The following is a 14,653-nucleotide window of genomic DNA, read 5'->3' on the forward strand; positions in this document are numbered from 1 at the left end:
CAGTATTTGTCATGGTTTTTGTCCTGTGGACATGACTGCTCCACCACATAAACCATAAACAAGGGACAATACAATAAGCCAGCAATGGTGCTACTCACACAGTGCCTCAGCTTCCCACAAATATGCAAATAAAAAGGCAAAACATGGTTCAACTGATTTTTTACCCATTTGTCTTGAAAGGTCATCTTACTGCTGGACATTTTCATGCAAGTAACTGATACAGCATGTTTTTGTGTTTGTAGAAGAATAGGGTTATAAAAAAGAGGGGATATATGTTACATAGGTATTGTGTCTCCTCCCACAGGAGTTAAAACTTTGCAGTTGCCCTCAACTTCTAGCAAGTTCCTGAGGTGCCTGCACTCTTGTGCCCCCTGAGCTACAGCAGAGGCCCAAGGACTGCCTAGCTGCAGGCTTGGGGAGACAGAAGGAGCTTTACTCATGTCAGGAGGGATATTTTTACAACTAGCTCTGAGCCAGATTTTCTTTTATCTTTAAATGGAAATTCTTAAAAAGAAAGCAGCAAACACAGGAATGAGCCCTGGATGAGCCTTGATTGTGCAAGTTTAGAGGAACAGCTCAGCAGTGACAACTGAAGATCATGGAGGGTTATTGTGGAAATATTAAATTCTCTGGGACATCAGCTGTGAGGGGGGATTGGGGATCACCCTTTGCATACAGTCTGACCACTGAGCTGCTGGAGGAAGAGGCTGTTAAGGAGCTGTCAATCATGGCTCCCAACCATGAGGGTACAGCTTGGCTGAGTACAGCATGGTTTTTGACTGCCAGTTTTGACACCTGACTGAGCTGTCTCCTTCTGAGACCCCATTGCAGAGCGTGAGTTTGACACGTCTTCTCAGCCTCTGAGCTCCAGGGCTGTGCCTGTGCTCAGGTATGTGTGTGTAACATGCATCAGCAGTGCAGAAATAAACAGAAATGAGTACAACGTGGAAGAAACGTGGAGTGGGAGAAGAAAACTGTGATCCTTGTATTGAATTCAGGGAAAGGCAGACCCAAGTCATTTTTACAGTAGAGCCACTTTACACCACCCTGATTATGTAAATGGGACATAAAGTAAATTGGACTTTCACTCAGTCTGCCATTCTCTTCCATTGCCAGAGTGATTTACAGAGGCCTTGATGTAAATTAGAACCAGGACTGGTGTCTGTGGTTTGCGTCTTAGGATTTAAAACCAGTTATTTCCCAAGATAATTGTGGTGCAGTCAAGACTAGGAGCAGCTTCCTAAAATTGGTTAATACCCAGATTTGGGTTTCTTCAGTGTCTTAAATGGAGTGGCATATTATCTCCTCTATAGTCTACCTAAAAGATAGATTTGATGTCTGCAAGCAAAGACATGAAATTGCTATAGGCTTCCACACTTATAGCCTGCCACCTATTTGATTTATGTGATAAGTGATCTCAGATGACCCTCCAAGGCATTGAACCATTAGAGAGTTATGTTGCACAGTGATAAGAAATCTTCAGAGATACCTAAATCTTCTTTTACCACTGGGAGTTTCATCTGTTCTGGAATAAAGAACATTTTTATGTATAATGTTGCTATCTTGCTAGCCATACTAATATTCCAAAGGATACACAGACTTAAATCAATAGCAAAGTGACAAAGACCTTAAAACTGAAGTAGTCACCAAGTGGAAGCTGGACAGCTCTTTTAGGTTTTATCTTTGTTCCTTTCATTCTGTTTTGTGAAAGATGAATAGCTATAAGGGTTCACATTCAAGTCTCCTGTTAATCTTTCCACCAGGTAGGAGGCTGGCTAAAGCACCCTTTCAGTGCAGAAAGCCCTGGAAAGTCACATCATCCATTTGGAATTTCCTTAATGGAAATTTTCCTTTGTGAAACCATGGGTTGGATTCTTCCTTATTTTTTTTTCACTGAATTTTTCTGAATTTCATTATCCAGTTTACTCTCTGCCTAGACTGAATAAAAGTGCTTAGAACTTCAGGTGGGATGTGAATTCCTGGCAGAAGTCAAGGAAAGCACACATGAGTAATTTATGCAGTGCATGTCCAACTGTAGCATCTTGCCCTGCAGAGGAAAGCACGACTGACTCCTGTTTCTCCAGATGAAGCTATATCTAATGCAGTATTTGCTCAATAGAATTGGCTGTAAGTGCAATTTTACAGCATGTATATAGTCCATATGTTCTGTCCATCAGATTAGCTTTGCATCGTATGTTTAGTGCATCAAGCATAAGGTAACTAGCAGTAAGCTCCTGCTTCAGACTGTATGGGATACACCTTCTGCCCAGCCACACAAGAGGAAGGTGAGTGGCCAGAACCAGCCCTTGCTTTTCTGCAGAGCCCAAAGATGTGGTGGCTTTTTTGCAGGTCCTCAGGGAGAGGGTGTCTGGTAGTCCACAGAAGAGATTAAGAGGGGTTTGAGCCTGTCCTGCTACCTTTCTTTCTGGCACATAGGGCCAGCTGGTCACAAATGGCTCACATTTGACTCTCCTTCTGAGTAACCTGTTTTTCTGACAAATAAGAAAAGTGTTATGATATTGGGTACTTTCCTGGACTGCAGCTTCCTGTCTCCCTTGACTCAACGGTGAGGTTTAATGATCTGTGTGGCCAGGCAAGTCAACCTGAGGGAGGAATCAGACATCATCTTTTTCTGTTTCTCCTTGATTCAGAAAAATCTTGTGGTCCTTGCAATTAGGACTACAGTGATCTCATTCCAGGTTCTTTAGTAATGGCCTTGGTGGGTGACCCGTGGCCTTGCACCATCCAGCTGTGGGCATGGCCACTTGTTTGTTTTGTTTGCACTGTTGGACATATTGAAATACATGAGATTGGGGACTGATGCCACAAACACTTTGGCAACATTGCAGGCATGTTTTTACAAGCTGTAACTATTCCTTGAAAATTGTCCTGCAAGGAAGTGATTTCTCTTTAAAATTAAATTAATCCAAGGCAGAGATGAGTAGTCCCCATATGCTGTTTGGCTTTTTACTCAAAGGTGTTTATGCGGGGAAGCTCTTAGCAAAATTCAAATGAGCCTCCTCTTCCTCAAGCTGGCAAATGCTCTCAGTGCTGGTCATTGTACACCTTCATAAATCTGCAATGTTGGCATCCCACATACACCAGGCAAACACCAAATTTTGTAGGGGGAACGCACAAGGGTGCAATAATCACAGCTGTTTCATGTCAGCATTCAGAAAGCCTACAATAGAGTTTTATTCAATGAGCCATTCCTCTTGAAATGCCATTATAGATATTTGCAAGAAGAAACTGGCCCCGACTAATTGTATTTAATTTTTTATCAAATGTACTGTGGGAGCACAGGAATATGCATGAGACAGAAACAAGGAAGTGGTGTTTTGTTTATAATAAATAAACTTTGAGTAAGAATTTAATCCATTCCCTCCTTGCCACAGTTGTACAAATATAGGCAAGTCCGTACAGAGGTTCGTAGTGGGTCACGTCCTGACTTCAGACCCAGATGCTCTTGGAGACCTCCAGTTGTGGCCTCTGAAAGGAGGAAAGTGCAGAGATGCAGAGGAGCAATGCTGTTCCTGTGAAGCCATTCCTTTCCCATCTACTTTTAGCCAGGATGAATGAGGTTCAGAGGGTATGAAGGCTGCCTGTCTTGATGGGGGAGGCCTGCAAGCTATCAGCCTGGATGACAGCTGTAGAAGGCTTCTAAGTTTTCTAGGACATTGAGCAGAATGAAGTGAGAAGCTCTCAGCTTTTTATGGGCCTCTGCCTCTCCTCACAGCAGCAGCAGCTTGTCTGCAGGGCTGCCAGAGCTAGTCTGAGCTGGGCCCTGTAGTCTGAGTAATTGCAACTGAAAAAGCTGAAAGAGAATGGGAAGGCAGGCATGACAGGAAGTAAGACAGGAGGTAAAAAATAAAGATGGCACTAGTGAGAGCAGCAGCACTTAGTAATAATTTGAAACTTTTTTATACTAGTTATTTACTGAACTCGGGGCACTTCCCAGACACTGTTTTCTTGCACTAATTACACTGTATGCAGGGCATAATTGGAGCCTTCAGCACAAGGTGTGGGTGAGCTCAACACAGGGCCTTGCAGAGGAGTGACCTGTGTTGGAAGTGCTTATTTCCTGTCCGAGCTAAACTCTGCATTGCACAGGACCAGAAAATCATGCATCAACCCTAGAAAAAAATTTTTAAAGTTATAAACTTCATCGTTTCTTGTATTTATTATACCCAGAAGCTTTTTCTCCAGAGCCCTAAAGCTTAGATGTACCTTTCAAAATAAGTGTACATAGCAACTGAGATACATTGAGATAATCCAAGGAAAAAAAAAATAATAACCTGAGAGTCATGGTACAAATATGAGAGCTGGAAAAAACTGCAAATTGAGTCTGACTGGCATCAAAGCAGTGCCAGGCTGTATCTACGTGGTCTTTAGCAAGAAGATAAGAGCATATTTTATCAGCAGTCTGAGCTGGCTGGATAAATCTAGTTCTCCCCCAAAAGCCCTGTTAGGTATTTGCATCACGCTGGGGTCGTCATGTTAACTGTTTCCAGCACTTGGCTGGAAATAATATAATTCCAGTATAAATGCTGGAAAGTGTGGTCTGGTTTCCTGGTAGTCTGCTCAGGTATGGACACAACCCTGACACTCTTTAAATCACCTGCCCATCAGTAGTGGAGAAGTGGTTTCAAGTACTGACCCTTGGTGGTATGGAGAAACCCATCAAAGGCCCATTGGCATGAAGGAGAATTTTTCAAGTCCCCTTCAGAAGTTCTGAGTCAGGTCCTGATCTGGGTAGGGACACTTTCCTCATGTGATAAGTACTTTCCCCAGCATGTTTGTATGTGTGAGAGAGAGCATATTTGTATTTATTGAGATGGAGCGAGGCAGCAGGAGCAAAGCTGAACAAGGCGTGTCAGAGTTTGGAATTATTACTGATACAGTAGGCCGTTTGCTTTTCATTTTGACTGTCATGTCATGCTGAGCCTCTGCCAGACTTCAAGAGCAGAGTCATTCACGAGGTGCTCCCCGACTCCGCACCCTGAGTTTTTCTCACTTTGCAAGTTTTGACTGGGCTAATGCTTTCAGGGAAGAAAAAACCTTATTGATTAGAGTGAAGTTGTTTGCAGCAAATGGGCTTTCATTTCTTTGACTTTTTGAGGTGTTTTCCACCATTTGGTAGAGGTGTAGGTAGTGTTTGTTCTAACAAAATTAGTAAATGCTGCTGGATTCTCTGCCCTGTTTTCTCAGTGTTCTCACTTTGTCCACTCACCTCATTGCCTGTCTAGAGCAGTCCTGTTAGGACTGAAGCATGTGGCGAGATCACCTCAGCTGCTCTGAAGAGCATTCTTCTCCTCCTCCTCCACATTTTAGTTTACGCATTGTCTTTCATTCCAAAATTACAAAAACGGCCATCAACTCTCATCTCCACATGATATGTGTTATTTCCTAGATTTTACAGATAAAGACAAGTGGATATCCTGTTAGGATGAGCTAGAGCAAGCTCCTTTTGAAGTTGTTCTTTCAACAGCAGCTAAGATGTCCCACCGAGAGTAGTCAAGTTAGAATCAGAGATTGTGATGATCACGCATCTGATCACATCAACCAAAGGAAGACTGCTTAATACAAAAAACAGTGCTATTTCTTTGTTGAGTTCTCCAGTATAGTTGAAATATATTGAATAAGGATTATTTTAATAGTGTTAGTAATCCTATGAAACCACATGAAAACTGAACTGAGACTCTTCTGAGTTTGCCCTGTAGTCTTCAGAGGCAACTTAGTGAAGAGAGATTGAGAGATTTTTGCTTAGCCAGTGTTGTTACCTAATTCTCTCCCTTGTGGCTCACCAGCTCCTCTTTCCAGTTCGATTTACTCCTCACAGTGTGGTCCATCAGGCAAGTTATGTGCATGTCTCTTGAGTCTCTTAGGAAATGGGTGATGCTTTGTATATTAGATTAAGGCTGTGAGCTGCTGTGCATGTTCCTAACCATCCCATTGGAGCTGCTTTTCTGGAAATTGCAAAGAGTTTATTTCAATCCCTCTTTGACACATGTCAGGCATGTTTGGAAGACACTGAGCAAGTTATCCAGAAGCTTAAGCACAGAGATGTTCATGTCTGTTTGCTAAAACAGCTAAGCCACCCATCATGAACTCTTAGTAGAACATGAGTTTGGGAAGTTGTGTGTGTCAAGTCATAACATGATTTATTTGGATTGTAGCACCTATAGAAGATTCTTGACTCAAAGGGATTGAAGTGTAAAGACAAAGTAGAGGTGTCTATGGAAGGGGGAACAGTTTGGGACTTTTATTTTTCTCCTTATACTACAGGAGAAAAGCACAGAGTCAGACCACTACTTCTAGTCTGGTTTTTCAGCTACGGAAGCAAAGTAAAATGTGTCCAAAATGATTTCTTTCTTGTGGGACTTGCAAGTTTACAGATATTCTCGAAATCACAACTATCAGATCTGAGTGCAGTGAGAATGCCAGAAAAGGACCAAATTATTAAAACAGTGGCTGTTACGGTTACTACAGTCCATTGACTCTGTAAATTGTATGTAGTGCCTTCCCAGCTAAAGAATTTGTATTGCTTAGGAGATTGAAGTCTCTGAAGTGACTTTCAGATAAAGTTAGTGACCTTCTAACCCACATTAGCACATTTCCCTGAACTCTGGAAGTTGCTAATCTTGCTAATACAAATAGGAACTTGCAGCTTAACATTTCTCAGCAGTGTGAGTAATAAGTGGTGGGTTTCAATGATTAGCCTCCCTGGAGCCCTACTATGGTCCTGCAGGATGTTGGTGTTAAACCTCAGCAGTTGCTAATATGAGAACTACATACTGTGCATGAGAAAAAGAGAGTTGAACTCCTTTTATTTTTGAAAGAGGAATCCAGCAACTAGATTATTTTTGCTGTTTTTTTTTTTTTTTAGTTGCAATATGAAAGCAAGTACAGTGAGGGGGGGAAAAAAAAAAAAAAAGAGTCACCTTAGAAAATGAGCATCTACTAGTCCTAAAGCTAAAAAGCAGCAGGAAATATTGAGAAAATAACTCTTTGTAGGATGTCCAGATTTATGAACGCGCTTACCTGCACAGCATGAAGAAAACTAACCCCTGCATGTGTCAGTCCTGAGTGTGGGTACACATGCCACTATGCATGTTTGTGTAGGGGGAGAAAACATACCTTAAGGAATTGTAAAGAATAATATTATATGTGGTTACTGAAAACAGAAGAGAGAGAGGGAGATAAACAGCTGTCCTTTTTAACCAAGACCACTGTGTGCTGAGACATTTAATGACAGTGCGCACATTGATTTTGGAATGCTGGATGCAGAGCTCCTTCAGAAAAATATGAAGGAGTGACCTGTTCTTTTCTAGTAGAAATTGAGAGCTGCATTGTGCTTTAATGTGGATGTTCCTCTCTAAATCAGTTAGTTCTCTTCAGAATGCTCAATCTTTCAAATGTCTTCCTTTAATGACTTAAGTAGTTGTTTTATTCAGCTTGTGATGAGTCCAACACCTGTTGGATTGTTATAAACAGAAACATTCCTTGGAGAAAACAAAATAGGGCATATATTTTTAATTAAAAGGGAGTATAAGGAAAGTGATTTACAGATAACAAAATTTAAAAAGTTATAGCTCTTTTCCATAAAAAAAATACATTTTCACCCTCCTGAACTGAAGCTATTGTTATATTCTTGGTAGGTGAGGAATGCTTAGCTGCCATAAGGAGTCTTCTGCTTACAATCATTCGTTACAGCCCCCAAAGTACCTGCCAGATATTCTGTTCCCCTTTCACAGATGATGAAGCTGTGACACAGCAAAGCAACGTGACTTGATAAATCCACATCATGTGTCCTGTTTAATATCTTAACCACTGGAAATTCTCTGCCAAAATTGGCTGTCAAAGTTATTTTCTCAGGAAAAAAAAAAAAAATCTAAATTTAAAATGTAAATGAAACTCAGTGAAAACTCCAGGCCTGGATGGAGCTGCAGAGGAGTGAGCCTGAGCTGTACAGCAGCATGAGTTTCCCAGCGCTATTGGGTCAGGATCAAACATGTGGCACATGGAGATGCTAATGGTGTGAGGACACGGCCCTTGGACACCCTGTCCATCTTTGTATGCTGGCTCTTATAAAATATGAGCCTAAAGAGTTGCTCAGTCACTTAAGGAAACAGAAAAAACACAGGTCAGACCCTTCCTACAAAAGAGGAGAACAAAAATCCATTCTATGTTTTCTGAATTTCCCTTTTGTTTTTTTTGCATGTGAACTTTGTGGGTATAAAAGTGAGCAAAATTCTGCAAATAGTGCAAACCCATATGTTTTTTTTTTTCCTTTAAGGATCATCAGAATTATCATAATAGATAATTTTTTTTTTTTCATTGTCTAAATTCAAGCAAGACTGATGAGAAATTGCTGCAGCATAGCTCAGACCTCAACATACCAGCGCTTTCTTTGACTCTATTAAGCCTAAGGAAAAGGCTTCTGAGTAAACCATCTACCTTAGATATTTCTGTGGTCCATATCACTGTAGTATCTTTAATAAACTTGTTTCCATATTCTTTTTTAGTAGAGAGTGATATTATACCCATTTTACACAGTGGGAAACAGGACAGAGGTAGATAACTTGTCCAGGCTAAGAAAGCAGGCACTGGGGTCACACTTTCTCTTTTAGGGGCAAAAGGCCTTTCTCCTCCAACAGCTGAGTGAAAGCTTGGGACTCTTCTTCTTTCTTGAGTAAATGACAAAAGCAGCATGTTCAACGTCAGAGCGCTCCACCCCGGAGCCTCCAGTCACACCAGGTCAAGGGGGTCTCATGCAGTGGGTGCACAGCATCAGGCAGGTGATTTGTCCCCTCAGTGTCAGGGGCTACTGACACACTTCACTGTGTCGTTCAGCCTTGGCAGGCTGGGCCCAAATTGCAATAAGCCTGCACCACAGGGCTGGCTCCAGCAGAAAGGATGGCACTGCAGAGGCTGATTATGCAGATAACATCAGTCAAAGCTGATGGATACTAAAGTCTGGGTTGGTTTAATTATTCTGTAACCAGCAGAAAGATATCACTGGGTACTGTGTCTTGCTCGAAAGCAGCACCTCTTGCAAGATATATACACTTTAATATAAATGTAGATTGTGTTTTGTTTGTATCTTAACAAGCCCTCTTCTTGGTGACTACCTTAGTGGTCCCTTTCTCTCTTTCAGTACTCAGCCATCAACATTTTTCACAGTCCTCTTATACCCGTATTTTATTTTCCCCTCAGCCCCTTTATGTTTTTGGCTTAAGGGCCAGTTACAGCCTTACACAATTGCAGACAAGGGTGTTGACTTCCCTGGGTTTCAAATTTAACCTGTGCTGGAGATCATCCCCTCCTCTAGACAGCACTAAATTTTTCCTGCCAGAGATAACTAGTCCTTGGGGCTCATAGCTGTACTTTCGAAGAGAGAAATGTTTTGCCTTTGGAATGGAATAGATTGCACTGTTCCACAGGTAATTTCAAAACATTTTCAAGGAAAACATCCCCTTGGGTCCATCTCAAGGCCTTCATGGTGTAAGGACACAAGGCAGCATATCATGCTATCAATACACTTCCATCATTTTCCCAGGGCACAAAGCTGTGAGGCTCGCTGGTGATGCAGCCTGCCTGACCTGCAGCTTCAAGGGATCATTGTTGAAGTGGAAAAGCCAGAGGAAGGGTCTTCCTCCAGTTTTCCATGTAACTCTGTAATTCAGGGAATTTATCACAGACCAACTTGGAAATCTCTATGTTGGCCTCATTCAGAAACACGTTCTGCCAGCTGGGCATTGGCTCTGCGAGCAGCACGTGAAGCTGGCTGAATAGATTTGTCTAGAGAGAGAGAAGTGCTACCATGCTGTCTGTACTAATGTATATTCTTCTGCTTTCTCTCAAACAGTCAATGAAGGCTCAGGTGAAACCAATCAAAAAGAGACATCGACCTGTGACATTTGCCAGTTTGGGGCAGAGTGTGATGAAGATGCAGAGGATGTTTGGTATAGTAATTTGGTCTACTCTTCTACTTTAATTAATGTTTTATTATTTAATGGTACTGTGATTTAGAAAGCACTAACAATATTAGATATTCAATTTTCTGCACCCAGAGATTCATTGCACAGGGACTGAGGGGGTTATTACTCTGAAAAAAATGTATAAAACAGTTTGGTTTATAATTTTGGAATATGCACAATTTAGTCTAGAAACACAGTTATCCATTTTGTTGCTGTTACAACTTATGTTATTCCATCTGGAGTTTTAAACGTTTATATTTTGGTAAAAATAGAATTGGGAAAAATAATTGACCTAAAGCTTTTCTGGTTAAAAAATGTCAGTATTATCATCATGTTAATTCATGTGTGGCATTAGAAACACTGGGAAATCTGCCTTGATTTTTCCTAGTTGCTGGAGTTGAAGACCCAGCCCTCAAATGATTGAAATAATTAGAGTGTGCATTTAGACATTTCTCAATGGAAATGGTTTTATTTTTTAGTTTTTAAAAGGGTTTTGAAAATATTTATCTTTTAATTATTATTACTTTAAACCTTAACCACATAAGCTGAAGGGAAATAATTCTATCTGCTCAGGAGGTTTTATTTTTAATTTTTTGTTTTGCCTAGAAGCTATGCAAACATATGTTAAGTCAACTTAAAACTAATAATTTCATTGTGACTTTGGAACAGCCAATAGATCAAAAAAGCCACTATTCACAGAGCTATTCTAACACTGCCTTAATGCCAAACCTCATATTTCTACCTAAGAAATTAATACAAATTTAGAAAGACAACAAGATACTCATGTAAATGGTAGAGCTGTTGTCTGGATGGTGTTTCTGAAACTATGGGCTGGTGGTAGCTAAAGGGTGGATACACAGACTGGGCAGTGAGATGTCAATAAAGCAATATTGCCCAAACTCTAACTTTTGGACAGTTGGAATGGAGCCAAGAGAGGAGTCAATGAATGAATGAACGAACGAATGTATGAATGTTGAACATGAGAATTGGGTCCAGTGTTGGGCAGCTGACCTCATCCAGGCAAGGCATCCATGCACTGTTGGTCAGGCAGTAAATTATGAACATTTCTGCTGTTCAGTGGAGAAGCTTAGGAATATGTTCATCCTTTTTTGCTCGTTTTGGTTTTGTCTTGCCAGGCTTTTAATAACCTCTGATTCTAGTCTTTGAAAAACACCAAATGAACAAACCACTGAGGCCTTGCTCTGGCTCCAGTCATCAAAAGAAATTGTGTTATTGAAAAGCAGGAGCAATACGTATAATGGTTATAGGTTCACAACAATCATAGAATCATAGGGGTTGGAAGGGACCTTGAAAGATCATCTAGTCCAACCCCCCCTGCCAGAGCAGGGTCACCTAGAGTACATCACATAGGAGCGCATCCAGGTGGGTTTTGAATGTCTCCAGTGAAGGAGACTCCACAACCTCTCTGGGCAGCCTGTTCCAGTGCTCTGTCACTCTTACAGTAAAAAAATTTTTTCGGATATTCACCTTGAACCTCCTATGCTCCAATTTACACCCATTACCCCTTGTCTTATCACTGGTCATCACTGAGAAAAGCCTAACTCCATCTCCCTGACACTCACCCCTTACATATTTGTAAACATTGATGAGGTCACCCCTCAGCCTCCTTTTCTCCAAGCTAAAGAGACCCAGCTCCCTCAACCTTTCCTCATAAGGGAGATGTTCCACTCCCTTAATCATCTTTGTGGCTCTGCGCTGGACTCTCTCAAGCAGTTGCCTGTCCTTCTTGAACTGAGGGGCCCAGAACTGGACACAATACTCCAGATGCGGCCTCACCAATGCAGAATAGAGGGGGAGGAGAACCTCTCTTGACCTACTAACCACACCCTTTCTAATGCACCCCAGGATGCCATTGGCCTTCTTGGCCACAAGGACACACTGCTGGCTCATGGTCATCCTCCTGTCTACCAGGATTCCCAGGTTCCTTTCTCCTACACTGCTCTCCAGCAGGTCAGCCCCCAACCTATACTGGGACATCGTGTTGTTCTTCCCCAAATGCAAAACTCTACACTTCCCCTTGTTGAATTTCATCATGTTTCTCCCCGCCCAACTCTCCAGCCTGTCTAAGTCTCTCTGAATGGCAGCACAGCCTTCTGGTGTGTCAGCCACTCCTCCCAGCTTGGTGTCATCAGCAAACTTGCTGAGGGTACATTCTGTACCCTCATCCAGGTCGTTGATGAAGATGTTGAACAGCACCGGTCCCAGTACCGACCCCTGAGGGACTCCACTAGTCACACACCTCCAACCAGATTCTGCCCCATTGACTACAACTCTCTGACTCCTTCCCATCAACCAGTTCTTGATCCATCTCACTACCTGATCACCAAACCCATACCTGATCAACTTATCTACAAGGATGCTGTGGGAGACGGTGTCAAATGCTTTACTGAAATCAAGATAAACCACATCTACCGCTCTACCATCATCTATCCACCTAGTAATTTCCTCATAGAAGGCTATGAGGTTAGTCAAACATGATTTACCCTTGATAAAACCATGCTGACTGCTCTTGATGACCCCCATGTCCTTGATATGCCTAGAGATAGAGACAAGAATAAGTTGTTCCATCACTTTTCCAGGGATGGAGGTGAGGCTGACCGGTCTATAGTTACCCGGGTCCTCCTTCTTGCCCTTCTTGTAGACTGGAGTGACATTTGCTATCCTCCAGTCCTCAGGCACCTCTCCTGTTACCCATGACTTACTGAAGATGATGGAGAGTGGCCTAGCAATGACCTCCGCCAGCTCCCTCAGCACCCTTGGATGCATTCCATCTGGACCCATTGATTTATGGATGTCCAGATTACTCAACTGATCCCTAACCCAATCCTCATCTACTATGTCCTCACCTATCTTGACTTCTTCTGTGGCTATATGAATCTGGGGCTCATGGGGAAATCCTGCAGGAGTAAAGACAGAGGCAAAGAAGGCGTTCAGCACCTCTGCCTTCTTTATATCCTCTGTCACCAGGGCCCCCACCTCATTCCTCAGTGGGCCAATATTGCCTCTAGTGTTAGTTTTGTTAGCTATGTATTTGAAAAAGCTCTTTCTATTATCCTTAACCTGACTTGGAAGGTTAAGTTCCAAGGAGGCCTTAGCTTTCCTAGTTGCCTCCCTACATTCTCTGACAACATTCCTATATTCCTCCCAAGTGAGCAGCCCCTCCTTCCATGATCTGTAGATTTTCCTTTTCCACTTAAGTTTGCCCAGCAGTTCCTTTTTTAACCATGCTGGTCTCCTAGCTCCCTTACTAGATTTCCTAACCCTTGGGATGCTCTGATCCTGTGCTTGCAAGAAGTGGTCCTTGAATGTTGACCGGCTATCTTGAGCCCCTTTATCTTCCAGCACCCTGTCCCATGGGATTTCCCTTAACAGTTGATTGAAGAGGCCAAAGTTCGCCCTGTGGAAGTCCAGGGTTCTGGTCCTACTGGGTATTCTGTTCCTTCCACACAGGATCCTGAACTCCACCATCTCGTGATCACTGCAGCCAAGGCTGCCACTGACCACCACTGCTTCAACAAGGCCCTCCTTGTTGGTTAGTATAAGATCCAGCAGCGCTCCTCTTCTAGTCAGCTTGTCCACCATTTGCATTAAGAAGTTATCATCAATGCACTGGAGGAACCTCCTAGACTGTGAAAGGCTGGCTGTGTGAGTCTTCCAGCAGATATCGGGGCAGTTAAAATCTCCCATGAGGACCAAGGACTGTAGTTGTGAGGCTGCTTTCAGCTGCCTGTAGAAAGCCTCATCAACCTCCTTGCCTTGGTCAGGAGGTCTGTAGTAGACCCCCACAACTGTATCACCCACACCAGCCTGCCCCTTAATTCTTACCCACAGACTTTCAACTTGCCCCTCATCAGTCCCTGCACAAAACTCAATACATTCTAGTTACTCTCTCACATAAAGAGCAACTCCACCACCTCGCTTCCCCGCCCTATCTTTCCTAAAAAGTACATAACCATCCATGGCCACATTCCAGTCATGTGACCTGTCCCACCATGTCTCTGTTATTGCTACCAGGTCATAACCCTTAGCCCGCACACAGACCTCTAACTCTTCCTGCTTATTCCCCATGCTGCGTGCATTAGCATACAGGCATTTCAGGAAACAAACAGAGCCCACTGGTGGGACTAAATCTTCCTTAGACCATCTGCCTTCAGGCGCTGGTACGTTCCTCTTGTGCTTGTCCCTAACAAACCCAGTTTTCTCCCCTTCCCCCTTCACATCTAGTTTAAAGCTCTCTCAATGAGCCCTGCTAAGTCCTGCCCCAAAAGCCTCTTCCCCCTCTGGGACAGGTGCATAATGTAATGAGATTTGTGTGGAAGAAATTGCTTAATTTTGACTCTGCTTAAGGAAGTTACCCAAGGTGTCAGGATTTTCATTGTCTCCTTGACTGGTTGTCCTTTGAGAGTTTTGGTGGTGCGGTGTAAAAACAAAACCATGGTAAAATTAATATATCAAAATTCACAGTCTAGTGCTCATGTTTTCATAATTAAGTGCACTTCCAAATTGGAAAGCAGGAGAAGAGAGGGGCAAGGAATGAAATTAGCTACAAGATAACATTATTAATCATAAGCCCTGAGTAGCAGTTTTTATTTTATTTTTTCCAGAAATAGCTCAATAAAGTAGCCTGATTCTGCTTTCTCTTGTAATGTTCC

General features: G+C 42.5%; 1 protein-coding gene across 1 annotated transcript in view; it reads left to right on the forward strand.

The window, feature by feature from the left end:
- The window catches only part of TMEFF2 (transmembrane protein with EGF like and two follistatin like domains 2), a 131,748-nt gene that overhangs the window by 65,593 nt on the left and 51,502 nt on the right, over positions 1-14,653 (forward strand). Inside the window, exon 5 of the mRNA XM_051623222.1 lies at positions 9,869-9,965. Coding sequence (XP_051479182.1) covers positions 9,869-9,965 — 97 coding nt within the window. The remainder of the gene's footprint in view (positions 1-9,868; positions 9,966-14,653) is intronic.

Source organism: Apus apus, chromosome 6 (assembly GCF_020740795.1).
Source record: "Apus apus isolate bApuApu2 chromosome 6, bApuApu2.pri.cur, whole genome shotgun sequence".
Classification (NCBI taxonomy): Eukaryota; Metazoa; Chordata; class Aves; order Apodiformes; family Apodidae; genus Apus; species Apus apus.